Here is a 26,524-nt window from a genome sequence, read left to right on the forward strand (position 1 = left end):
ACAATAGATAGCAGTAAAAAAAAAAACCTCCATGATAGTGCCATGCCACACTTCCTCTCACATTAGATGGATCACTGCTAGGTTTTTCTTTTTCTTCAGCTAGAAAAAGATTAGGAGGCACTCACAAACCAGGGATTGGGGTGTGTGTGTGTGTCTGCATGAGCTTCTTGTGCAGCTGGAGGAGGGAAAGCTTGGAATAAACCCCTGGGCTGAGTCAACCATCAGTAAGACTGGCTCTGCAGAAATCTCCCTTATCCCACCCTGCCCATCCCACACTTACTTCTCCGAAAGGGGAGCCTTGCCTTGCCAAGTCTGTTCCCAGCAAGGAGTCAAGCTAGGTGGGGTGCCGCGTTGAGAAGTCCTCCTCCACATGGAGCCATGCTTTTGATAACTGTGTCGCCAACACGAGCAGGCGGCGGGGGAACCCACCTTTAAGATCCACCAATAGCAGCCTAGCAGGAGCTGTCACCTGCCCTTGAGGAGGCAGGCTGAAACCAAGGTCTCTACCTTGCTTGAAAACCAATGATTAAAAAGGAAACAGATCCCACCCCCCACGCAAAACAAAATCTCTGATATCCTAGAGCAAAAATACCAGAGAAACACCTTTTTCTGGGAGCTTTATCCAGAGAAAAGTGCAGCAAATAATAAACCAATATTCTTTGCCTCTCCCTGACCATGCACAGAAGAGTGCTGGACTGGTGGAGGGGGTTTAGAGCAGTGTTTCTCAACCTTTTTGGAGTCAAGGACCGCTAAATTCTTTGTGTGGAGTTTCAAGGACCGCTACATTCTTCGTGTGCAGTTCTGGACCAACAGTTAGTAAAGTAACACTTAATATCAATCAATTAAATCAATAAAATTAAAGTGAAATTAATTAAAATGAATTTAATCAAAATTTAACTTCTGAAGTTCTGGCAGGCCAAGATTAATTTAAATTACAATAAAATAAATTCAATTAAAATGCTAATAAAATAAACACAATACAATCTGTACAAAATACATAATAAAATGCATTGTCCTTCCTTTCCACCTCTGCCAAATCATCACACTTAACACAGAGCACTTGTAAGGAAAAAAATTAGAGAAGCTTTTCTCTTAATTTTTGATAAGAAGATTATACTTTGGATCCTTCACCACACAGGCTTTTATAAGAAGGAAAGAGAGAAGTGAGACTGGGAAAGAAAGAGGGAAAGAATAGGGCAGGTTTGGCTTGAGAAAGAGAATGGGGCAGGCTTAGCGAGAGAGAGACAGACAGAGAGACAGAGGGATAGAAAAAGGGGATGGGGCACACTTGAAGGGGGAGAGAAAGAGAAAGAAAGAGAAAAAAGCTAGAAAAGAAAGAGTTTGAAAGAGGATAGGTAGGTTTGACTTGAGGGAGAGAGAGAAAGTTTGAAACAAAACTGATGGAAGAACCACCCCACCGCGCCGCACCTCACTCTGCTTGCCACTTGCCTTCCCCTGCTGTGAACCTCCATGTATTTTTAAAAATTCCAGTGCCAGCCGGTGTGCGACTGAGGGGATGGCTGGGGATGGCTGCCGGGTGGGGGTGGCCAGGGGGAAATAAAAATTTGATCACACAACCCTTTATGTGAACTTTGGTTGAAGAGCAGTATACAAATATTCATGGTACTTATGATGGCGGGCACTTCTATGATTGCAAGGTTGGGTTGATCCAACCTTGCAATCCTGAAAGCACTCACCATCATGCTTAGGGCTCTTCCCATTTCAGACAAGCAATCACAGGAGCACTGGCCATCACGAGTAGGGCTCATCAGACAAGCTCTGCTGTACGGACGAGAGGTAGGGTGCATAGATGATTGACACAGTAGGGGTAGGACTTCCTCCCCCTTTAGGCTGCTATACAAAGCTACAGTGGTGCAATTATGGTATCTGAATCGGGTGAATGACAGAGTCAAATGTGTAATACACACTAGCAACTAGCAACTCTTGAACCAGAGTTACTTAATCCAGTTTAATAATGTGAATATTGGTTTAGTGAACAAAATATTGTTGGCAGAAAGGAAGCAATTCTAAAAATGCTTAGGGCCATAAGGGTTGTATCCATCTCATTAGCACAAGTCTACAACTGATTCAAACATATCATATTATCATTTCAGCTGTGCAAAAAACAAACAAATTCTTTTTAAATAGTGGGAAAATATGAAAAGCAAAATTCTGCAACATATAGTAATTTTGTACAGCAAGCTTTGGTTTAGCAGAATTTCTTCTTCTTCTTCCAGCAATGGGGTGGAGAACAGAGCTAAATAGTACACAGCTGCAGTACATATCTGCCCAGTGGAAATTTAAAGCAGCAATTTCTAAGATTTCACCAGATTTTGCCTACCCAACTTAGCAGCCGCTGTCCCCGTGATTCTTCTCAAGGGAAATCTTGCCAATCAAACCCAGTTTTAGGCCAGTTCCTAAATGGCTGCGCCCACCCCTTTATCTTCATGGACGCAACAGAGAAAAGAAGATCTATGGGCAGACCCTCTCATTGTAACTTAGCTAAAAGATCTCCAGGGAAAGGAGGAAAGCAAGGAAAGCTCCCTGCCTTCTCATTGCTAGCCTCCCCACCTTCCCTGCTTGCTTTCCGAGCAAATAAAGACTCAGGAGGGGGATGCACAAGGAGAGGGAGAAAAGGACCCCCTGTTCGAGCGGCAGCACCTGGGAGTCTGTCTTTCTGCCCGTCCTAGGAGCTGACTGGAGAGAAAGCCGAACCCTAAAAAAGGGGTGGGAAAGGGAACAAAATCCTCCCCTTACCTTGCCTACCCCAACGCTCACCAGTTCTTTCGCCAACTGCACGCTAGTGGAACTAGACCCCCAGGTCCCCCCGCAACACCATCTCATCGTGCCAGCCTCGTCACTACTGCTGCTGCAAACTTCCCGTTCCGCCTTCCCTTTCTCAGCTCCCGCCCAACTGCTGACCTGAGCCAGGTAAGCCTCACAGAATAGACTGGCGCTTTGCAATTGGGAAAGTGACGCTGGGCTGCAGGGCAGGCCACGGTGTCGCTCTCGCTGCGAGGCACGCCTGTGCAGTTAAGTGTATTAACTGCAAGCCTCGCAATTGGAAAGTGACGCCGGACTGGAGGGAAGGCCACGGCGTCGCTCTGGTATCCACCGCCGCCAGGAAAGCCGGGTAGAAGGACCACTGGACAGCTCACACCCCCCCACAGCCATCCGCTCGGCTGCGCAGCGGCTGGAATTGGAATAATTTTTTAAAAAAACATGGAGGTTTACAGCGGAGGGTGGGGGGGAATTCCTCAAGTCGCGGACCGGCACTCAACTCGTTGCGGACCGGCACCAGTCCGCGGACCGGCCGTTGAGAAACTGTGGTTTAGAGAACTAACCAGGAGGAAGAAAGGTTTGAAACTTTAGCTTGGAAAGGCCTTTCTTAGTGGATGAAATGTAAAAGCCTATTAGTACAAATAGGATCAGTTTCAATAAACCTATACCATAAAGCAACACAAGCATTGAATCAATGTTCCAGATCCAATTAGAAAACCTTACTAGCAGGAGAACCTTACTAGCATAGAACCACCTAATGGCGCAGCGGGGAAAGGACTTGACCAGCAAGCTAGAGGTTGCTGGTTCAAATCCCCGCTGGTGTTTCCCAGATTATGGGAAACCCCTATATTGGAGAGGAGAGCTGGTCTTGTGGTAGCAAGCATGACTTGTCCCCATACTAAGCAGGGTCTGCCCTGGTTGCATATGAATGGGAGACTTGATGTGTGAGCACTGTAAGATATTCCCCTCAGGGGATGAAGCCGCTCTGGGAAGAGCAGAAGGTTTCAAGTTCCCTCCCTGGCTTCTCCAAGATAGGGCTGAGAGAGATTCCTGCCTGCAACCTTGGAGAAGCCGCTGCCAGTCTGTGAAGACAATACTGAGCTAGATAGACCAATGGTCTGACTCAGTATATGGCAGTTTCCTATGTTCCTATGACTCAATCTTTAACTTTTTCTGTACCCCAAGCTGAGCTTTGCTTAATGTTTTACTTAAAGTTTCAAGCAACAAAGCATAATCATGCTTTGAGAACTTTTTGTTGCTGAAAAACAGTAAGTAAATATCAATCCTCCTCCTCCTCCTCCATAAACAAAGCTTCTACATTGTCCTAAACACTGGGCCTATGTGATCTGTTGTGCATATTTTATAAGCCTGTAACCAGACATTTGATTTAATTTTACTCAATTTATAAACAATGTCTGGGGCCTTGATCTGGCTAACTAGCTGCCTGAGTATGAACAGAGTATCTTTCCTTCGCATTGAGCACGAACTGCACCTTTTCAGGCATTATAAAAGCATGGATGCTCACCGAGCTCTCTATAGTTACAGCATTTGTATGCATTAATGGACAGATTCTCCCATAACTGGAACACCAGTGGGGTGGAACGTCTGAGCATATCAGCATGAGGCGGGACTGAGCACACTTTCAGGGATGCTGTATGTGTGACCCCTGGCTTTTAGAACACCTGAACAGGGCTGGTTCTCACACACTTAGAATTAAGGAGCAGAGCTTGCTTTCAAGGGCTCCACAACTTTTGACGTGGGTGTCAGCACAGGGTGGGCTGGCTGAGGAAACAGACCTTTCTAAATAGTCCTCTGTGCATTTATTACTAGGCAGACTCAATTAATAGATCTCTGCTTACACAATCAGATCTTCCTGGCTAACACTACAGCATAGGACTAAGCAACTCTCATAGATGGGTTACACAAACTACTAGTAATAATCAAACAACTTTGTTAGCTGCCCCACAACAAATTATTCTCTGGGCAGCTCACAACACGACATCAGAACATCCAACTAAAACATATCGAATCACCAAAAAGAATATTCTTTGTTCTTTTGATAAATTTTAAAAGCATTTTCTTCACTTGACTTCAGTTGCTGCTGCTACTACTACTACAGATATTTATATACCACTCTTCAACCAAAGTTCTCAAAGTGGTTTACATTAAAAAAAAATACATACATATATAAAATGGTCCCCTGTCCCCAAAGGGCTCACAGTCTAAAAGAAACATAAGGCAGATATGAGCAACAGCCACTGACGGGATGCTGTGCTGGAGTTGGATGGGGCCAGTTGCTCTCCCCTTGCTAAATATAAGAGAATCACCACTTTAAAAGGTGTCTCTTTGCTCCATTAGCAGGGGTTGCTGCTCATTGCCTTTGTGCAAATTAATCTTCCAAGTGATTTATTACAAACTACAAACTCAAGTCATCTTTGTCTTTGAATACATTTACAACAGGCTTAAAATACTCAGGAAGAATGTTCAACAATCCAATATGCACTGTATCAGGTAAAATTACTCCCTGTGCTTGCAACTGTCATGAAGTCTCCAACATCTCATTTATGTGCTTATACAGATCGTCTCCCTCCTTCAGTTTCTAATTACACATCTTTATAATTTGATACAGCATAGTGTAATGGTTAGAGTGTTGGACTAGGACCAGGAAGACCGGAGTTCGAATCCCCATTCAGCCATGAAACTCACTGTGTGACTCTAGGCCAGTCATGTACCTCTTAACCTAACCTACCTCACAGGGTTGTTGTGAGGATAAAAATAACCATGTGCACTCCTCGGAGAAAGAGCAGTATATAATTGCAAATGCACCTTGGAGAAAGCTGACTTTCATATAATTTCTTCAAGGTATTCCACATGTCCTTTGCATGCTGCTTATTTCTTAAATGCATCAATATAGAATCACTCACCGATAGATTATTCCAGTGGCTTTATCATCTTCACTGTCCCAGGCTTATCTTTCTTCTCCTTCTCTGACAGGGGGCTCTGTGTGTAAAACTCTACTGATTCTGTGACTTTTTAGGAGCATCTCCATTTTGCAAAACCACTCTTCAGAATCGAGACTTTGCAACTTCTCTACCCTCTGTAACACCTGTCCTGTCTCCATCTTTGAGAAAACCCTGTTTTCTTATCCAGGCTAATGACTTTCATCACCAGTCTCAGAGCTCTGGGCCCATAACCCTGCTGAGGGGTGTGGGGAGAAATATTAAAACCCTCACACAGCAGAGTATGCTCTGGTGGTAAAGATATTCAGCCCAAGAGATTATCTGGAAACATCAGGTTGAGTTAAAAACACAAAGATTTATTAAGAAACTAAGCATCACAGACTGAGAGATCTATAGAACAACATACCCAAACAGGCCCTAGTTCTAACTGACCAAGACAGACCTATTAACATCCCATCATGCCTCTGGTGACCAGAAGAGGTTACTGTGTTAAGAGCACTGCTTTGGAATTCTCACTTCTAAAGCTTACTAGACGGAGGACCACCTCCAGCCTCAAAGGCAGAATGCCTCTGAGTACCAGTTGCAGGGGAGTAACAGCAGGAGAGAGGGCATGCCCTCAACTCCTGCCTGTGGCTTCCAGCGGCATCTGGTGGGCCACTGTGTGAAACAGGATACTGGACTAGATGGGCCTTGGGCCTGATCCAGCAGGGCTAGATGGGCTTCCGTGGGCCTGATCCAGCAGGGCTGTTCTTATGTTCTTAACAGATTTTCACGGCAAAATCCCTTCCCAGCACTAGAGTCGCAATTTGGATCACCCTCCTCCTGCCTCACAGCCCCATCAGCGGTGCTTATAGGCACACAGGGGCGCAGCAGTTGGTGCTCTGCCACCCACGTCCACCTGAGCAGTATGTAAGCCGAAATATTTAGTATTAATAATTGAAACTACTTTTTAACAGTTACTTTTGTAAGTACTTTTGCTACAAAGCAGTAACACAGGCATCCCATTCCTTGGTTGTGCATGCAGAGTGCTTACGAGGAGCACTGCTGCCCTGTAGTGAAGCTCCGTTGGTAGTGCTTACGGGAACGCAGGGGCGTGGGCAGGGCTCCAGCTGCCCGCATTCCCTTGCACACTATGTAAGCTAGTTTAATTAGTAGCGAAAGGACTTTGCCGATCGTTTGGGCCCATCAGTGTCTTTTGCAACAGGCACCTGTTCTTCACATTTGACGTTAGCAGGATTCCACCCGTTTCCTCTTAGCAGTAAACATGTAAAGGCAAAAGGAGCTCTAATTTCTCAGTTGTGGTGTTTAATCAGAGGACTAGACGTTCTTTGATTGACACCTCCGAATGCAGGGCGACCTCACTGTGGTGGGAATGCTATTTTGCAGTTGCTCTTCTTTCCATGTGTCTAATTAAAGCAGCACGAAAAACTTCCACTCCAAAATCTGCATCTTGCTTAGAAATACACATGGGAGGTTTAATTCTAAATGTCTAAAAAGAGAGAGAAAGCACAGTTAGGAAAAATAAGTCAGGCAGTAGGGGATTCGCTACAAGGAATAAGCCATAATCACAATTAACATGTCAAATACACATTGCACTTAACAAATTCGCTCAAAAAGAAGGAAAACTGGAAAATAAAACTAGATATTCCGACTGTTACCTTCCCCAGTTTGCTACATTCCTATCTGCAAAGTCCAGTCCTGGGTCATGTTTTAAGTTACTGTTAAAAGATTCAGATAAATAAGTAACTGATAGGCAGCAGCTGAATCCCTGGTATAATGCAATTCTGCATCTTGTAGGCTTGGCAGCATGCCCTCAAGCCTCTTGAAACCGTGAACTACATGCAGCTTTTCCAGAACAAAAACTGGTTGTAATTAGGCCTGTGTTTAAGCTTCCACAGAAGCCTCAGCAGTCCCAGAAGTGAATGAAAGACTGTTTCAACTGACACCCTTTTCCCCCAAATTACAGCACTTCTTTTTTTAGCAATATAGAACACCAGGAAATACTTGGCTGTACTCAGATCCACCAACTTTCTACATCCTGGGAGTTAGGGATGTGCACGAACTGTGGTTTGAACTGAAGTTTGAGTACATTTGGGGAGCAGAGCTCGGGAGCTTTAAGAAAGAGGAGAGCAGGTCCTTACCTGCTCTCTGCCGTCCCATGCAGCTTCCTGATGGGGCAGCACACATCACAAGAAGCCCCACATGGCATCAGCACACACATGGTGTCTGCGCATGCGCAGGCATCATTTTCGTGGTCAGCAACACCATGCTGACCACGCAAATGGTGCCCATGCATGTGTGAATGCCATGTGCATGCTGACGCCTCACAGGCTACTTGGGAAGTGTTAGGAACATAGGAAGCTGCCATATACTGAGTCAGACCACTGGTCTATCTAGTTCAGTATTATCTTCACAGGCTGGCAGCAGCTTCTCCAAGGTTGAAGGCAGGAATCTCTCTCAGCCCTATCTTGGAGATGCCAGGGAGGGAACCTGAAACCTTTTGCTCTTCCCAAAGTGGCTCCATCCCCTGTGGGGAATATCTTGCAGTGCTCACACTTCTAATCTCCCATTCATTTACAACCAGGGCAGACCCTGCTTAGCTAAGGGGACAAGTCATACTTCCTACCACAAGACCAGCTCTCCTCTCGACCAGCAGAAAGCTGCATGAGGCAGCATAGAGCAGGTAAGGGGACCTGCTCCTGAAATGTGCTCAAACCATGGTTCGTGCACATTCTTACTGGGAGTACTCACTACTAAGAAAATTTAAAGGCTGAATTCTGTGGCAACAAGTTATGCAAATTTTACATTATCTATTCTAGGTGTGCTAGTCATGGGAAGGAACAAAGATTATTTATCGACCCTTATCCACCTTCCTCCAAAATATTTATTTTCCAGGTTTCATAGAGTCAAGCAGTAATTCCATGTTCTGCTGGGTTGTCTGTTTCATTATTTAATGTCTCAGAAATATAGTATTCTTTTTTTAACCTGAATAATTTTTCTCATATGCAAAATTTATGCAGAACTAAATTGCTGAAGTGCCTCAAATATTATTAAATAGACTAATTTTACTTTAGTTCAGCAATTGCCCTAAACACTTGCCATTGACAACAGGAGGAGCTTGGTTGTGCATTATCTTGCTTTGGGGCATTCCCAGTGTCCAAAGCACTTGTCTTTACTTGCATGTTTGCCTTTAATATATGTATAAGCTTGGTGGCCAATATGTGCGGTTTTTGGTCTGTGTTTCTGATCAGCCTGCAATGCTGTGGGCATCTAAGGAGGCACCAGCAGTCTTGTGCAAGAGAGCAAATATTTAAAGTTTCCAGCTTCCATTGGAAACAATGGCAGCTGCGTCCCAGAGGTGTGGGTGTGAAGGGTTTCTTCATCTTAAAACCCTCCTGAAACCTCTGTCCATTTTATATATCTCCTTTGCCAGCAATGTCTTATTATGTTTGATATAAAATCCCCTCTTGTAGTAGGTGGTAATAAAGCATGGATGTGGTTTCAATCACTGGTGAAAGATAGGACTACAGTTATAATCATTAACTTTTAATTCAGTTTACCAGTCAGATGTTAAAGAATGGAGGAAGAGAGGAAAAATAAATAATATACTGAAGAAGTTGAAGGGATAGGTTAAATGGTAGCTTAAATAATATTCCCTATTGAACTCACGTACCACATTCCCTTTTTATTATTTATTTACATTTATATCCCACTCTTCCTCCAAGGAGCCTAGGGTAGTTATGTTTGTCCTCACAAAAACCCTGTGACGTAGGTTAGGCTGAAAGATACATGACTGGTCCAGAGTCACCCAGCGAGTTTCATGGCTGAACAGGAATTTGAACTCGGGTCCACCTAATGGCCCAGCGGGGAAATGACTTGCCTAGCGAGCAAGAGGTTGTTGGTTCAAATCCCTGCTGGTATGTTTATCTGACTATGGGAAACACCTATATCTGGCAGCAGCGATATAGGAAGATGCTGAAAGGCATCATCTCACACTGTGCGGGAGGAGGCAACGGTGAACCCCTCCTGTTTTCTGCCAAAAAACCCCACAAGGCTCTATGGTTGCCAGGAGTCAACACTGACTCGAGGGCACAACTTTACTTTACCTCCCCAAGTGCAACACTTTAACCATTATGCCACCCAACTCTCACTAGCTCTTTCTTCCCTGCAGCTACTGTCACTCAAGCGCCAGAATACACTGATCTTCTTTTCCCTTCTCCCAGTCAGCTGTTGATTGTCATTTGGTCGTTGGTGATTGAGCACTTATGATTCCATGGCACTTTTCAGTTGCTGAAGGCTAGGCCAGGCCAGGCCAGGGGGCCTGGGCCCCACACACAGCTTCCTGAAGGCTTATTGAACAGAGTCACACAACCTAGAACCTCTCAGCCGTGTTGGAGATCCAGATCCAGATGGCATCGACCTTTTGCACCAGTAACCCTAATGACCACTAGGGATATTGGGAGTAGAAACAGTTCGGATCTCCTTCTCTTTTCCTATTTATCTCTGCCTCCTGCCGGACGAGGCCGGGTAGACCGGGTCTCTGATCGCCGGAGGCCCGGTCTACCCGCCGGGATGGCGATCGGAGGCCCGGTCTACCCGGCCTTGTCCCGGCGGGTAGACCGGGCCTCCGGCGGAACTCCCAAGTGTCCTTTGCGGCGCGCGCACAAAGCCTCAGTAGCGTCCGGGACTTTGCAGAGAGAGGAGCTCTGTTCGCGAGCAACTCTCTTTTTTTAAAACAACATCTGGTGAGGACTCGGGCGGGCGGCTGGGAGGGAGGGCGGGCGGGCGGGCGACGGCGGCAGTAGTAGCTTTGACCCTAATCTGCTCGCGGGGGGGGGGGGGGCGGCTGGTTTCCAGCGCCCCAATTACTCGGTAAAATACGGCCGCTGGAGGGGGCAAAGAGGCGGGAGGGGTAAGTAAGCCAGGTCCGAACCGGTCCAGACAGTTCGGAGGCCTTTAGAATGGCCTCCGGACCGGTTCGGACACACCCCTACCAGCCAAGTAAACTAAACCTTTGCTAATTTACAATGCGTCTGCTCCAGTTCACCCAAAGAACAGATATAAAATGTAACCCTTTACAAACACAATCATAGGAGACCAACAGTCACAGGAGATTTCTCCACAACGAGTGCATAACTAAGTATCTGCGCTCTTGCGCAAGACCACTGGAGCTTTTTTAATACATTTGCAGCAACTTGCACCAAACAGAAGCACCAGCACAAAAGTGCACAACACATCAGCCAATGTATCTAAGTTAGGGTTGCCATATTTTGGCTTTCCAAATCTGGATGCCTAATTTGCATATTATGTAAATAGGCTTGGAAATAATTTTTGAGCACAATAGTGACTGTACATTTTGCTCCATAACTCTGCTTCTACAAGGGCTACAGCTTAACTTTAAAAAAGAAAAGAAAAGAAAGAAAGCTGAAATCCAGATGAATCTGGGTGAGATGCTTAAAATACAGGTGAAACCTGGAATTTCCGGGGGCATGGCAACTCTAATCAAAGTGAAACATCAGTACCTGGTTATAGAGGCCTCCTTTCCCAATTAGCACTCCCATATCTTTGCAGTCTTCCCAGATCGCATTCATCTCTTCTACTGGAAGTGGCTGGCGACTTTCCTATAAATATTGATTAAGCACCTTTAAAATAAGTGAGAGGATGGGAAGGAAACTAATAATTCACAGACACAAATGAAGCCATTAGTCTTCAACAGCCTGACTCTAGACAGCCAGCTTAGCTGCAAAGCCTGTATAATACCAATTCCACACCCAGTCCAATGGTCTGTTGCATTAGTCATAAATCACAGAATCAGGTGCAAGAGTCTAGAACAGGCTTCCCCAAACTGTGGCCCTCCAGATGTTGCTGAACTACAACTCCCAGCATCCCTAGACACAATTTTTTGTGGCTGGGTATGCTGGAAGTTGTAGTTCAGCAACATCTGGAGGGCTGCAGTTTGGGGAAGCCTGGTCTAGAACACAGCCGCACAACTTCAGTCCATCTGCAGATGCTGGACCATAACTCCCATCATCCCCAACTATTGGCCACTGGGGCTGGGGATAATGGGTGTGGTAGTCCATCAACAGCTAGAAGGCTGAAGTTCTGCAGCCCTGTTGTTACTGTGTACTGTAATAATAAAGACTAGCTGGGACTGGTGAAGAGCATCTGCACCTCTAGTTCGTCACCGCCACCCCTCCCCGCCATCACCGTTTTCTTCCCCGCCCACCGTTTTCCCCACCCACCCACTGCCACCGCCATTTTCTTCCCACCCGCCTTCTTTCCCCTGCTCACCCACCACCACTTTTTTCACGAGAGCTGCCACGCATGGGATTAGCGATGGGTTTGTTTAAGAGAATATATCTATATCTATATCTATATCTATATTCTGATTCTGTGCAGCTCTGGTCTAGACTTTAGCAAGGAGTATCTGGCTTCTTTGGTGTTCCCGAAACACCAGTGCTTTGTGCAACAGAATTGTGCAAGGCTTGGCTGTGCAGCATTCCGGCATCAACAACACTGCTGTTTTTCCCCTGACGAATAATGTTCAGGAGTGCAGCCTCCACTACCAGTGGGCAGAGGCTGCCAAAATGCAGAGCTACAGACATAATTCACACCCACTTCAGGTCTCCCAGCTGGAGGTGTCAAAAAATGCTTCTGCATGGTGATGCTCCACACAGCTGATGTCTAAAGGTTTGGATGATACAACAACATGTCCTGGCTAATTTCTCTCAGGAGAGAAGCTGGCATTGAAACCAATAGCAAATGCCTTTCCAAAACATAGAGCAGCTACGGAGGGAACATTTTCGCCAGAACTGTGGTATGGGGTAAAGTGTTTTAAAAAATTATCCCCACTTGCCTCAGTCGCAAGAATGGCTGCCATACAGAGCAAGGATGCACCAGTGCAGCAAGAGGAACTTTCCAACCAAGCTACAGTTTCTGGCATCCTCTTCTTCCCCAGGACATCCTCTGCTCCACCCAAGAATATGCCCGATGGCTGTGCAACCCTTAAGGACATAGTTTCAGGTAGCACAGAGCTCTTCCTGGGGAAGGGGAGGGCTCCAAAATTGCCATTTCTTCACTGCACTGGTGCAGTTAGTTGGGGAGTTTAGGAGGCTGCTCTCTCGCTGCACCAGTGCATCCTTGCTCTGTATGCCAGCCAAGGATCCCACTGCCCAGTATTTAAATAACTGTATATGCAAGGCCTAAAGATGTAATAAACGTCACATCTAGCTTGGCCCTTGGTTGCAACAGTGCAAAGTGAAGGCAGATCAAGAGGACAAGGCTGCACATCTTGCAATACATGAAGCGTATTCCTGACCTTATCCTTGACCATCTGTATCCCAATCATCAGCCCTTTGCCACGGACATCTCCAACTATTTCAAACGCATCTCGCAGCTTTGCAAGCTCCAGTAGCATGTAAGTCCCAACCTCTAGGCTGTTTTTCTGCAAGCCATCTTCTGCTATTGCCTTAACACAGAAAAACAAGAAACCTTCCAATATTCTGTAAGGATATTGACTAGGCACACTGAACTCTAGCACAATAGAACAGTATGTGGATTTCAACCAATACATTACTGCTTGGGGGCAGGGTGCATGTGTTGTTTTTATTGGATCATTTGTTGTTTGCATTTCTTTATCTTTACTACTGTTGGCCCACATATTGCACAGCAGCAGGTGGACTGAAGAAAGGCTGCATGTTCACAGGAAGCCTTCAGCATCCCTGCAAAGAAGGCTTCTTGTGCAGCCAAGAGGGCATGGAGGGGGTGCGATTTTCACATCTTCCACTTCCCTGCAAGAGAACTTTCTGCTTGCGGAAATATGTTCCCGAGGGCTGTGCGACCCTCAGGTACATCTTCCTGCAAACTGAAAGGTCGTTTGCAGTGAGGGAAGAGACGCAACAACATTCCTTCCCTCACTTGGCTGCTCATGAAACCCTTGTTGGAAGGGACACTGAAGGCTCTCTGAGAATGCACTTAGGGCTAATGTGCAAGAGACAGAGCAAAACTACATATACACACTAATTAATAATAATAATAATAATAATAATAATAATAATAATAATAATAATAGATGTTGCTTAAAGGAAATGCACAGCACAAGCAATCATATAATTCCGAGGCCAAAGTTATTCCAAGGACTACATCCTCTTTCTTTTGTATATACTTAGGATTTTACTGGGCCCAACTACTGGAAATGGCTGACCTGATATGTGAGGGTTACAGAGCCAGAAGACATGGGCACCCCTGCTGCTATGCACACAGAAACAGAAGCATTTCTAGTGGTTGCACAAGTGGTGTCTCCGCAGTTTCTCCCATTTGCCACAAAAGGAGAGAGCCTGAAGGGACACAACTTGCAGAACTGCCGATCAGGACAACAGCATTGCTGGTTCCGTGTAGACAGCAGCAGTGCTGCTGCTTTCTTCCTTCTTTATAACCCTTGGTCATCATGTCAGGCATTACTATTAAGAATTCTTATAGGCGGCTAAGCAGATTTTCAACCAGTTCCATAACCCTTGCACATCATGCCAGCCATTATTAAGAATATTTATATACTGCTCTTCAGTGGAAAAATTCTTGAAGTGATTTACACAGAGAAAGAAACAAGATGCTTCCCTGCTCCAAAGGGTCCCACCATCTAAAAGGAAATGCACGGGATGCACCAGAAACAGTCACTGGAAAGGTGCTGTGCTAGGGTTGGATTGAGACAGTAGCTCTCTCCCATATAAGAGGATCACTACTTGAAAAGGTGCCTCTTCACCCAGTTAGCGGGGGTCATTAATTCCCTATCCCAAAGGGGATCATAATGTAAAAAGAAACAGATACCAGCAAGTCACTGAAAGGGGTGTTAATGACGGATTGAACAGCAACAGCTGTTTTCTCCCTGCTAAATATGAGAGCCACCTCTTTAAAAGGTGCCTCTTCACCCCAATTAGCAGCAGAGGATCCTACTACTGTTAAGACTCCCATAGAGATGCAGCCTAATTCTGGAGTTCCATCACTTCTCCAGGGTACGAGCAGAGCTTCTGGCTGCCCTACAGCCGCTGTCCATGCTAACGAGCTGGAGGGGCGGAAAGTGAGCTGCAGCTGCTTTGGTATGGTCAGCAGCTCTCTCACTCCCTTCCGGCCCCACTCTGGATGTAATTAAGCCTGATCATTTGCCCTGTTGGGGATTTTCTTCCCCCACCGGACAAGTGACCAGTCTGCATGGCTCAATTACAGCTGGGGCAAGGCCAGAAAGGAGTGAGAAAACAGCTGTGGTTCATTTTCTGCCCATCCAGCTGGCTGGCATGGGCTGCTGCTGCTACCCTACTTATTTTAACAGAGGATCTCTCCTTGCAAGGGAATGTTGCAGGCAGAGTTGCCCCCCTTACTGATCGGACCTGAGGAGCTCTTTGTAGATAGGCAGGGAGAGTGTCTGTGTGTGCACTGAAATGCCAGGAGCCAGAGCAGATCACTGGCATGGGCCGTTTCAGCAGTGACAAGGCCAGCCTTCTGCAGGTGTTAAGAGTAAGGTTGTACGTTTTGTATTTTTTCTGTTTCAATTTGTACCAAATCCGAATCAACCCTATTTTGTATTTTGTCCGAAATTAAGCTTTCCGAAACACCCCCGTTTTGTTTTGTATCCAGATTAATCCGAATCTGAATTAATTCAGATTAAAAAATAGGTCACATGGCCAAAAGAGTAGGTGGGGGTTATAGTGCCCAATGAGTGGAAGCTACCACAAAAAATTCAAAGGAATTGGGCAAACGGCTGATTTTTGGTGAATTTTTGAAGTTTGCATGTCTTTCAGGTTTTCCTCATAGGGTAGGGGGCAGGCGGCAGCCGGGGGGCAGGAAAGGCGGGGGGTGGCGGCCGGGAAGGCAGGGGGTGGCGGCGGGGGGGGCGGGGAAGGTGGCCGGGGGGCGGGGAGTGGAGAGGAAGGCGGCAGCAGGGCCCTTCTTGGCCGCCTGCCATGTCTCTGTGTGGGGGGAGGAACGGGAGAGGAGGAGGGCTGGAGAGCGCGGGCCAGAGGGAAGGGGGAAGAGACTGGGGACAGGAGGAAGAGGGAGGGGGAAACAGCTGGCCCCAAAGCACTGTACAGATGCTCTGTGCAGGGTTGACTATTATTACTACATTTTATATCCTGTTCTTCCTTCAAGGAGCCCAGAGAGGTGTACTACATACTTAAGTTTCTTTTTTCACAACAACACTGTGAAGTAGTCTAGGCCGAGACAGAAGTGACTGGCCCATAGCCACCCAGCTAGTATCATGGCTGAATGGGGATTTGAACTCGGGTCTCCCCAGTCCTAGTCCAGCAATGTAACCACTACACCATGCTGGCTCTTGCAGCAGACCCCTTTCTGCCCCAAATCTGCCCCAAGGACACTCCAACATTGACAATTCCTAAGAAAGCAGTCCTTAGGCCAATTCCATGGGAGTCTGGGTGGTGGCAGGCACCCTTGGGGCACTTCCTCCCAACCCACTGTTTTGCCCCAGCAGACCCCTTTCTGCCCCAAATCTGCCCCAAAGACACTCCACCTTTCACAATTCCCAAGAAAGCAGCCCCTAGGCCAATTCCATGGGAGTCTGGGTTGTGGCAGGCAATTAGAGAACTTAGTTATGTGGAATTACATAGCAACTGGGCAGGAGCCAAAGTATGGAACTGATTGGGTCTTCAACCTAAATAAGAAGGTTTTTCAAGATCTGTCCAGGAAATTGAGTGGAACACCCAAACTGACATTTCATATTAAATATTATATTTGTAGGGCTGCCCCTTTGAGTCCACTGGTCTCGAACATCTGGTAGCCCCACTTGTAAGTGTAGAAACTGAATACCTGCTTGTAATTAAGCTCATCAGAGCTCAGAAATTAAAATATTACTGCGTGCACTCTGAGCTGGTCCAATTGTAAAAGAAGAGCTACTTCCCAGTGTGTTAATAATAACCCAGCAGTAAGTGTATGCTTTTTGCTTTAACCAAGCATAATAGCTTGTGCCTCCCATATACCATGAAAGAGACTTGAAGAGCGGTGTCCTTGCTGGTGTTTTGTTAATTTGTTTTGTTTTCTGCAAGGGCTTAGATATTTTAAATGCAAACAGGATAGGGCATGTGGAATCTTAATCATTACACACAAAATAATAAAGAGGGAGAAAATGGGGGCGGGGGGGGCAGGAGGAAAGGAAGTCTTGCAATCTCAGCAGCCCAGGCAGAGTTGACAATGGATTGGCTGCTCTCAACTCAACTTAATCATTTCATTCTCAGCACACAATTGCATCACAATACAGTGCATTTCTCTTAACTAAATCACCCAAGGGAATGTCATTGTCTTCATTTGTCCCTTTTTGCATATCGTATCTTCTGCTATGTTAATCCTTCTGACAAAAAGTCAGTTGTTGCTGGAGAGACAAAAAGGACAATTTGCAAAGCAATTGCAATGCTGAAATGGAGCTTCGAAGGTTTTTCTGAAGTAAACAAAATTCAGATCAGAGAGGAGATCATTTTGGTTTGTAAACAAAAATTATCGGAGGTCTAATTCTGGTTTCAATTTGTAGACAAATCATCCGAAATTGCCATTTTCAAGCACAAATCAATTTGTGCCCGAATTGAAATGCACAAGCCTAGTTAAGAGGGAATAATCATGCAGCTTCCTCTGTCATAGCTCCTCATAAACATAAAGAAATGGGTCACAGCACTTTCCTTACATCCAGAACTGCAGACCCAATGACACAGGCCACCGCATTTCCTCCAAATGTGTTGTAATGCCAATTTTGAGCGAAGGCCTTTGCAATCTCTGAGAAGAAGAAAATATTGCAAAATAAAGTATTAATTCAAATCATGAAAGGTCTCAGTTGAAGCTACAGTGCTAGGTCCTAGATCTAGCCTTAAAGGAGGTCACCCCACACAATAGCCGTGCAGCCTTTGGGCCAGATTCAGGGGCGTAGCAAGTAGTGAGATTGGGCCTTGGGACTGAAAATATAAAAAAATGAGGATGGGGTCTTCTTCCCCCACCTTCATCACTCCCTCCCCCCATATCTTTACTGCAGAAGAACTATAAGCACATTTTGAAAAACAGAACATTCTTGGCCAGCCAATCAAAAGGAGAGGAGGAAGGAGGGACACTAACCTCCCCCTCCCCTTCCAGAGAGGGCTCATCTTGCTTGAAGCCAAAACGAGTCCTCTGACCAGGAGCAGATCAGGGAGGAGGAAGGAAGAGAACTGGTGAGAGAGGGACCCAGGGACATTTCCCATGCATCCACTCCAATTCAATTATAGCTATGCCCCTAGCTAGATCCTATGAGCCACTGATTTAGCACAGTGACTCCAAGGTTTAGAACATCAATTTATGAGCCCTGAACCTTGTGTACTACTCATCAGAAGTACATCTCAACATTTTCCAATGGTGCCTGCTCCAAGGTATGTTTGCATAGGAATGCAGCCCCAAACCACTTTCCACGCAATGTTTTTGTTTGTGGTACAACAGAACCAGAGTCCAAAGGCATGCTTAACCTCACTCAAGCCCATCTGGATCACAAGAAGAGCCCTGCTGGATTAGACCCAAGGTCCATCTAGTTCAGCATCCTGTTTCCCAACAGTGGCCAACCAGATGGACATGTAGGCAATTAACCCTCTCAGTGAATAACACAGTCAATGGGCTTATGTCTGCATTTGGATTATGGCTTCATACAAAAAACACTAACAAAATCAACTGAGTGGAAGAGCCTGTATCTGATTACAGATTCACCTGTTCTGTACAGCCCAGACATCAAAATAGTAGGAAGTTGCTTTGCATGTTAAATGAACACCACACAGTTGTAAAGATTAATTTAACACCAAAATCCAGTGAAGCTGTACAACTGAGAAAGTAAGGTTGCTTACCTGTAACAGTAGTTCTTGTAGTGGATCCATTTCCCTTCACACTTTGGATGCCTTCTAGAGCTGTAAGCGGTAAACTATAAGCTTTTGGGCAGTAGCCCCACCCGCTTGATGACATACATATATCCCCTCACAGATTACCTCCCTCAGTCCCTGACCACTGTGATCATACATAACAGGTAGGTGAACACTACAGCAGGAAGGAGGAAGGATCATGTGAAGGACAACGGACAACCACAAAAACTACTGTTGCAGGTAAGTAACCTGACTTTCTTGTTAATCTTTGGAGATTAGCGAGCTGTTCACCAGGATGGCGGGAGAAGCAGGCATCTACTGAAGAATTGTGTCGAGGATTGCTGCTCCAAACTGTGAATGGGCTCTTGACCTGGTGTCCAAAGCATAGTGGTGCAAAAAGGACAAGGGTCCTTTCCACATTGCTGCATGACAGATGGCATCTAATGGAATTCCATGGAGGTAAGCTGTAGAAGTCACCATTGGACTTGCAGAATGCATTCTAATGGAGGGTGGGAGTGGGTTCTTAGCAAGTGTATAGGCCTGTTTGATGGCAGATGTGACCCAGGCTGACAATCTCCGGCAGGAGTCTTGTTTTCCATTGTTTCTCCAAGTATAGAAGATGAACAAGGAGGTGGGCTGATGAAATGGTGGAGTATGATGATGAAGATAAAAGGACAACACACGTTTCACATTCAGGGTATGCCAAACGAGTTTTTCATCTGAAGATGGCAAGGGAAAGATGACTGGAAGGCAGATAGCCTGAGAAACCATTTTTATTTATTTTTCTCCCCCTCATATGGTATTGAGATACCACTTTAGGTAAGTATTGAATGTCCAGCCTGAGTAGGACCTTATCCTGTTGGAAGGATATGAAAAGGGGGTGGAGGAGGTCAGTCCCGAGAGCCCTGAGCTCTGATACTCAAAGGGTGAAGGTTATAGCTAAGAGGAATGATGTTTTAATGGCCAAGTATTTCAGTGGGCATGTAGCCATCAGCTCAAATGGTTTGTGCATGAGCACAGAGAGAACCAGCTTGAGATCCCATGGAGGGGCTAATCTTGGAGCTGAGGGGTATAAATGGAGCAGTCCTTTGAAAAATTTTCTAACAGGGTCCAACGAGAAAATATGAACAGGGGGAATGTGTGCCACAACTGCAGCTAGATGAACTTTCAACGACAGAACAGCAAGATGTATCTTTTTTTTCAAATGAAACAGATAAGAAAGAAGTTCAATGAAGCCTCTTTGGAGCTGACCCCTTTGAAGGTCACAAAACTGTGTCCATTTTGCCCTGTAGAGTTGCGTTGAAGATTTCCTGGCAGCAGAGATGACACCCAGGACCTTCTGGTCTCAGATCACCAGCCGGTGATCCTTGAGTCCGTGAGATGAAGACTCTACACATCTGGATGAAGTACTGATCCTTGCTCTCTGATAAGTAGATCAGGATGGCTGGGTAGAGGCTGGCCATGGCTAGCAGAGTGGAGAATCAGGCTTGTTGAGGCCACCAGGGAGCGATGAAGATGCAACCTGCAGCTTCCTCTCTGATCCTGTGTAGAACTGTTGATGTGAGTGGTAATGGAGGAAACACATATAGCAGTTCTTTGCTCCAAGACAGGAGAAATGTATCTCATATCAAGTGGCGTCCTTGGCCCGCTCTGCTGCAGAACTGTGTGTATTGTTTTCTGTCGGTGGCAAAAATGTCTATGCATGGATGATCCCATCTGCTGGAGAGGTCCTGCACCACTAAGCAGTCCAATGTCCATTTGTGAGATTGTGTTTGTTGTGTCAAGGAGTCTGCCCGTATATTTTCCTTCCTTGCAATGTGCATTGCAGAAGGCCAGATCTGATGATGGAGGCACCACATCCAGATACAGATGGCTAGGTGGAGGCACCACATCCAGATACAGATGGCTAGGTGTGGCAACATTGGAAAGTGTGTGTTCCTGTTGTAAATGTGTTAGCTTGGCTAACCCAACAGGATTTGCAACCCCCTTCAGTACTCCCCCTGTGAGTTAACAGAAAGTAGCAGCAAAGCTACACGAAGGAAATAAAAGGCTCACAAAGAAAATAGTAAATGAATTAAGTCCCCTGAACTGAACTAGGTACCCCACTCTAACAATAAATGAGTAATAACCGAAAAGAAAACACAGAGCAAGGAATGAAAAAAGAACGAACACCAGAACAAGGAATTAATGGAACAAAGCAGGAAAGCACAAACAAGGGCAAACTGGAACTCGGAAAAGTTAGGAATTTAAAATAGCACACAGTCTGCGGTCAGAGAAAGTTGCTAACAGCATCTGAGCAATTGACAGACTGCTAAATATATATGGCTCAAGAGAACCAGCAGCCAATCAGGCTTCCCTGAGTCAGCACTTTCTGTCTTGTGATCTCCTGAGCCTGCGTGACTCCAACTGAGCTTTCCTCGTGAGACACCTTCTCAAGACAGGTGAAATCTCAGCCTCCTCCTCATCAGAAATCATGTCTGGCAGCTGTTCCGAATCCTCAGCTTCAGAGTCTGGGCTCCCTGCCAAATCCTGTTGCTGTGCCTCTGAGCCCTCACTAGCAGGCGAATCCTCCCGTTCTTGCTCTTACTCTTCTGAGTCAGAAGTCTGAGCCATGACAGTCCCCCTGATAGTTCAGATATGACATTGTGGTCACATTGTCTGTCACAGCTTGCACCGAATGGCCTGTTAGCAGTGACTGCTTCATCTGAAGGCATACCAGAGATAGGATGCTGATAGTGGATGCGAAGAACCCCAGCATCTCTGGCTGGCATGGGCTGCTGCTGCTACCCTTGTACGGACTGAGCTAGACAAGTGTGTGATGTTACAATCTTGTGGGCTATGGCCCTGATATCTGCTGTCCTGCAGGAAGGTAAGGTAAGGATACAAGAATCTCCTGGGAAAGAATGGTGCCCCAAAACTCTGTGGTCCTTGAGGGAGCCAATGTTGATTTCTCCCAGTTAACACACAATCCTAGCTCCCCTAGAAGGGTCAGCGTGGGATGGATATGTTGGTGTATCTTCTCTTTGGTTCTGATCGCCAAGAGCCAGTTATCTAAAATGGGAATAGACAGATAGCCTGTTGGCGGAGGTGTGCCACCAACACCACCATGTACTTGGTAAAGACTCTTGCTGAGGTGGACAGACCAAACGGCAGAACCTTGTATTAGTAAGTACTCTTCTCAGGGCAGCCAGTCAGTACACCAGGTGGGTGGGACCTAAAGAGCAGTTGCTGGGAATAGAGACCTCTACAACCCAAACCCCCTGGGATGCTTACTCTTACCCTGCCTGTCCCAGTCATCACGTTCACAGGGAGAGTAGGGTTCCACATCTGACTGTTGGGAGCCTTCTATATCAGGTTCCCAATCAGCGTTAGCCTCCACTTCTGAACCTGTCTCGGGTGCCTTGTGTACCTTCTTGAGGTCAGCCTTGCTCACAGGCATAGGTGAGGTCGCCACCGATATTGCTGTTGTCTTAGTTAGGGTGGGATGTTTCTTTTTGCGCTGCTTCTTCACCCTAACTTGGTGCACCGGCTTCCCTTGTTTAGCAGGCTTAAGCCCCAGGGAAGAAGCCTCTGGTGCTGGCAGCGCCTGCCTCTTTTAGAGAGGGAGTGTGTGGCCTGTCTTCGGTTCTGGCACTGGCTGTGACTCATTCTGGGTCTGCCGCTTGGATTCCTGAGAGCACAGCATACCAGAGCTAGTACAATGCTACTGGGATAGCTGGCTAGTGGGTGGCTTGTAGGGCCATTCATCCGTAAGGCCCTACAAGCCACCACACGTAATCACAATCATACATTAGGCCCTCTCCCACAGCAGGGCTGCCTGGATTCTTGAGAACACAGCATACCAGAGTCAGTAGAGTGCTGCTGGGATAGCTGGCTAGTAGGGGCGATGTAGCATGTAAGGCCCTCTCCCACTGCAGAGCACAGAGGCGGGAAGCACGTTTGCATCGGGCCTGTCTAGAAAAGGGGGGAAAAGGTTGTGCTGCCGAGTCGGTGTAAAGGCCCGGCAAATATTTATTCATTCGTTCATATTTATTTTTACATTTAGATCCCGCTATTCCTCCGAGGCACTCAGAGCAGTATACATGCTTATGTTTATCCTCACAACAACCCTGTGAGGTAGGTTAGGCTGAGAGATACATGACCGGCCCAGAGTCACCCAGTGAGTTTCATGGTTGAATGGGGATCTGAACTTGGGTCTTCCCGGTCCTAGTCCAACACTCTAACCACTATGCTCTCAGTTCGGTGGAACTCCCCAAGGCACACTGAGCACTCTCTGTGCCTGTCTGAAATGGGGCATTTAACAGAGCAAGTAAGGCAGCTCTTAGAGAGACTCGAGCAGCCATAGACAGCCTCAGAATCTCTGAAGAGGAAAACCTTGAGTGGGGACAGGGGAGGCAGCTAGATAAAGACATACAATGAGAATGACTAGAAAAAAATGAGACAGATAGAATAAATGAAAAACTGAATTAAAGAGAAAGGGCAAGAGGCTTTTTTGTTTGTTTTTTTACAGCTCTCCTCACAGAAAGTGTGGCGGCAGGTCTCCCGAAGTCACTATCATGGGGGTCAGAAGAGGACTGAGGGAGATAACCTGTGAGGGGCTATATGTGTGTGTCACCAAGGGGATGGGACTACCACCAAAAAGCTCATAGCTTACAGCTCTAGAAGGTTCCGAGGCCCTGTCAGGCGCAGACATCCAAAGTGTGGAGGACAATGGCCCACTACAAGAACTACACACTGAAGTGCTGAGAGAACACTGCCCTTGTTGCAGCTCAGAATTTAGGTGCTCTCTGTTTCCAAATGGAGAGAGGGTCCAGAGGCAGTATTACAGGGGGATAAGTGTGCTTAACAACACGAAACACATCTTTCTTAGGTCATTAAAATTAAGGAGGTTGCAACGTCTCTTAACACAGCAGATATGATGATTGGAATCATTCATAATAAGCTGAATTTCACTGAGGGAGTTAATGGTTAAGAAGGAGAACCACTCGTACCTGCATTAGTGACTACTGCTCCCATTGGAAAACCGTTACCAATTCCCTTTGCCATGGTAACAATGTCAGGAACCACATCATGCGACTGAAATCCCCAGAAATGGCTGCCTGTTCGACCAAACCCCGTCTGAACCTTCAAAACACAAATACAAACAGTTGCTTTCTTTTTCTTTCTTTTTCTTTTGGGGGGGTCTAGTGCACATTTTCAGTATACATAATACTTGTGTAGGTAATCATGTGTGCCTGGAGCATACACTATCATTTGTGATGTGTTTACATGTATGTCACCACATGTACTGTATATGTTTGGAAGAATCTTCTGCTAATTAGGGCATCTTGACATTTGTGCATGTAAGCTACTGTTCTGCGAGGACATATACATAAGATACATGCCTTTTCTTATATGGAAACTTGCTGAAGGTGCCAACTTAGTATGTGGCAGCTGTGAAAAGGGCAAATTAAATCCTTGGGATCATTAGGAATGAGACTGAAAATAAAACTGCTAATATCACAATAACACTATATTTGGAGTACTGTGTACAGTTCTGGTCACCATGTCTCAAACATTGAACAACTGGAAAAGGTGCAGATGAGGGCAACCAAGATGACCAGGGGCCTGGCACACTTTCCTTATAAGCCAAGGTTACAACATCTGGGGCTTTTTAGTTAGAAAAAAGTGACTACAGGGAGACATGATACTGGTCCAGTGGTCCCTCTATTTCCCGCCCCCCCCCCCATCTCTGTGCAGACTGAGTTTTGTTCTGGGCAGCAATATCAAGGCACTGTGTGCTCACATGTATTCAGAGCGGTGCCTTCCTAATTCAACCTGAGCGGGATCTAAAATTAACTGAGCGGACATCAGAAAACTTGTGAGTGTGCACACACATGCACACCTTAGAGGGAACAATGTAGGGGTCTATAAAATAATGGAGAGATGGTATATGATGGTATGGAGAGAGTGAAATTTTTCTCCCTCTCTCACATCACTAGAACCAGGGGTTGTCCTTTCTTTTCTTCCCTTTTTGAATATGGGGACGATAATCGCCAGCCCCCAGTCCTTGGGAATACAGCTGTGAGAGTCAATGTAAGTAAACAGCAAGGCCAAGACTAGAGCCCACCACTCCATATTGGTTTTTATAAGCTCCAGAGGGATAAGGTCTTCCCCGGGGGTGTTCCTCACTCTGGTTTAGGAAATGAGAGAGATAATCTCAGCCGTAGAGACCAGCGGCCCCCTGGGCAAGTCCTTTACATCCGGGGTGGGGGTGGGGGAGATAATCTTCTGCAGTAGGATCTTCATACAGCTTCTGAAAGTGCATTTCTCAGATCTCTGATGAGATATGGGTGCCTGAGCCAAGCCATTGCCGGTGGAGTTGGTTGTGATGATCCAGAACACAACTGAGTCCTTTGCTCTGACCACCTGGATGAGCCACGACCAAGTGGCCTTCATTGCTTCTCTTTTCTTGCATGCCAATAGGTGTTTATATTGCCACTTATGGTTGAGGAGGTTTGGGAGGACCATTGTGGCACTGCTTCCTGAACTGGATTTGTGGATCTGATAGGCAGAAACAAGAGCTTTCCTGGAGTCAATGTAGTCCATGTCAAAACACGGTTTGGATGGATGCACAGGCAGCTTTGAGGGGTAGGGTCAGCTTTACGGACTAGGTGCTTTTGTGTAGCTTGTGCATTAGGGGTTTTGTAGGTTGCCAGTGGGGTGGGGGGGGAGGCATGATTGGGATCCTTTGAAGTCAGGTCTAGTCGGCAGCTCTTTAACATTTCCTCAGCAAGCAGCTCCTTTATTGTTTGATCTAACTTGGGGGACCATTTGGGAGGACACCTGGATTGTCCTGCAGGTAAGATGGGGGGGGGAAGAGGGCCTCCAAGTGGAGCTGCTGGGGAGGAAATGATAGTTGAAGACAGATCAGGAAATGATCACTGTCAAGGTGAGGCACTACCTTAAAATTCTTGGCAAAGGGTAGCAGTTTCCCAGAGATAGCAATGTAATCAATGGTACTTGTTTAGGAGCCAGATAAATAAGTAAATTCTCTTGGATGATCTTCTGCAAAAGAGCCATTTCATATATGAAGCCTGGCAGTCAATTTTGCTAGGCAGAGGCCCGCTGCGGGTGGGGTGTGTGCTCACACTCCAAGCAGGAAGGTGGAAACTGGTGTTGGAAGAATAGGGTTAGTCATCAGGCCCCAGCCTGGCATTGAAGTTTCCCCTCAACACCACCAGTGCATCAGGATTGGACAGTACAAGGTCGTCTGTATTATCTTCGAGTTTATCCCATGCAGAGCTGATTTTGGGTTTCTGACACTGTTGTGGGAGATATGCATTGATTATGAGCAGTGAGCTGGGCCCCAAGTGAATTAGAATAGCCATAGCAGTTTGTTTAAACAGGGCGAGGGGTGATGTTGTTGCATGCAGGGTAGTGAGACTAATATCCCCAGGCCACCTTTAAGTCTCCCTTGGCCTGCCCCAGGAACTACCCCCCACTTTGTACGAGTAGTATCCATTAAGCATAAGGTCATCCACCGTCCAGGTTTCCTGCACCAAGATTATATCGAACTGGGAGAGGAAGTTGGTGGTGTCTGTGTCTCTGAAACAGAACCACCCAGGCGCATTCCATGACAGGACCTTGATCTTATGCTGGTCTGTGGGATGTCACAAGGTCGAGGTGGTAGCTGAATTCTGGGCGGGAGAACTCCATATAGGAATCAGAAAATCTCCGCCGGCAGCTAAGCTGGGGGACTGGGGCTCTTGCCGAGATGGGGAGGGAGGGGGGCATCTGCTAGTACCTGTCCTTCTGGCTTGGGCGGCGGGGGGTGCTTGTGAGGCACTCGGTTGGTCCAATACTTCTTTCACAGAAGCCAAATGTCTTGGGCCCAGTCCAGGGAGGTCAGGAGGGAAGATCTGAGTGCTCACTTGC

General features: G+C 46.4%; 1 protein-coding gene across 2 annotated transcripts in view; it reads right to left on the reverse strand.

The window, feature by feature from the left end:
• Nucleotides 1–6,076: 6,076 nt before the first annotated feature.
• AGXT2 (alanine--glyoxylate aminotransferase 2) overlaps nt 6,077–26,524 on the reverse strand; it is a 38,925-nt gene continuing 18,477 nt past the window's right edge. For both annotated transcript variants that reach the window (XM_053303741.1, XM_053303740.1), the window contains 5 exons: nt 23,599–23,731; nt 17,422–17,510; nt 13,060–13,209; nt 11,264–11,362; nt 6,077–7,230 (listed from right to left, as the gene is read on the reverse strand). In XM_053303741.1, the coding sequence (XP_053159716.1) occupies nt 7,117–7,230; nt 11,264–11,362; nt 13,060–13,209; nt 17,422–17,510; nt 23,599–23,731 (585 nt within the window). In that variant the 3' untranslated portion in view covers nt 6,077–7,116. The remainder of the gene's footprint in view (nt 7,231–11,263; nt 11,363–13,059; nt 13,210–17,421; nt 17,511–23,598; nt 23,732–26,524) is intronic.

The sequence above is a fragment of the Hemicordylus capensis genome, chromosome 2, assembly GCF_027244095.1.
Source record: "Hemicordylus capensis ecotype Gifberg chromosome 2, rHemCap1.1.pri, whole genome shotgun sequence".
NCBI lineage: Eukaryota > Metazoa > Chordata > Lepidosauria > Squamata > Cordylidae > Hemicordylus > Hemicordylus capensis.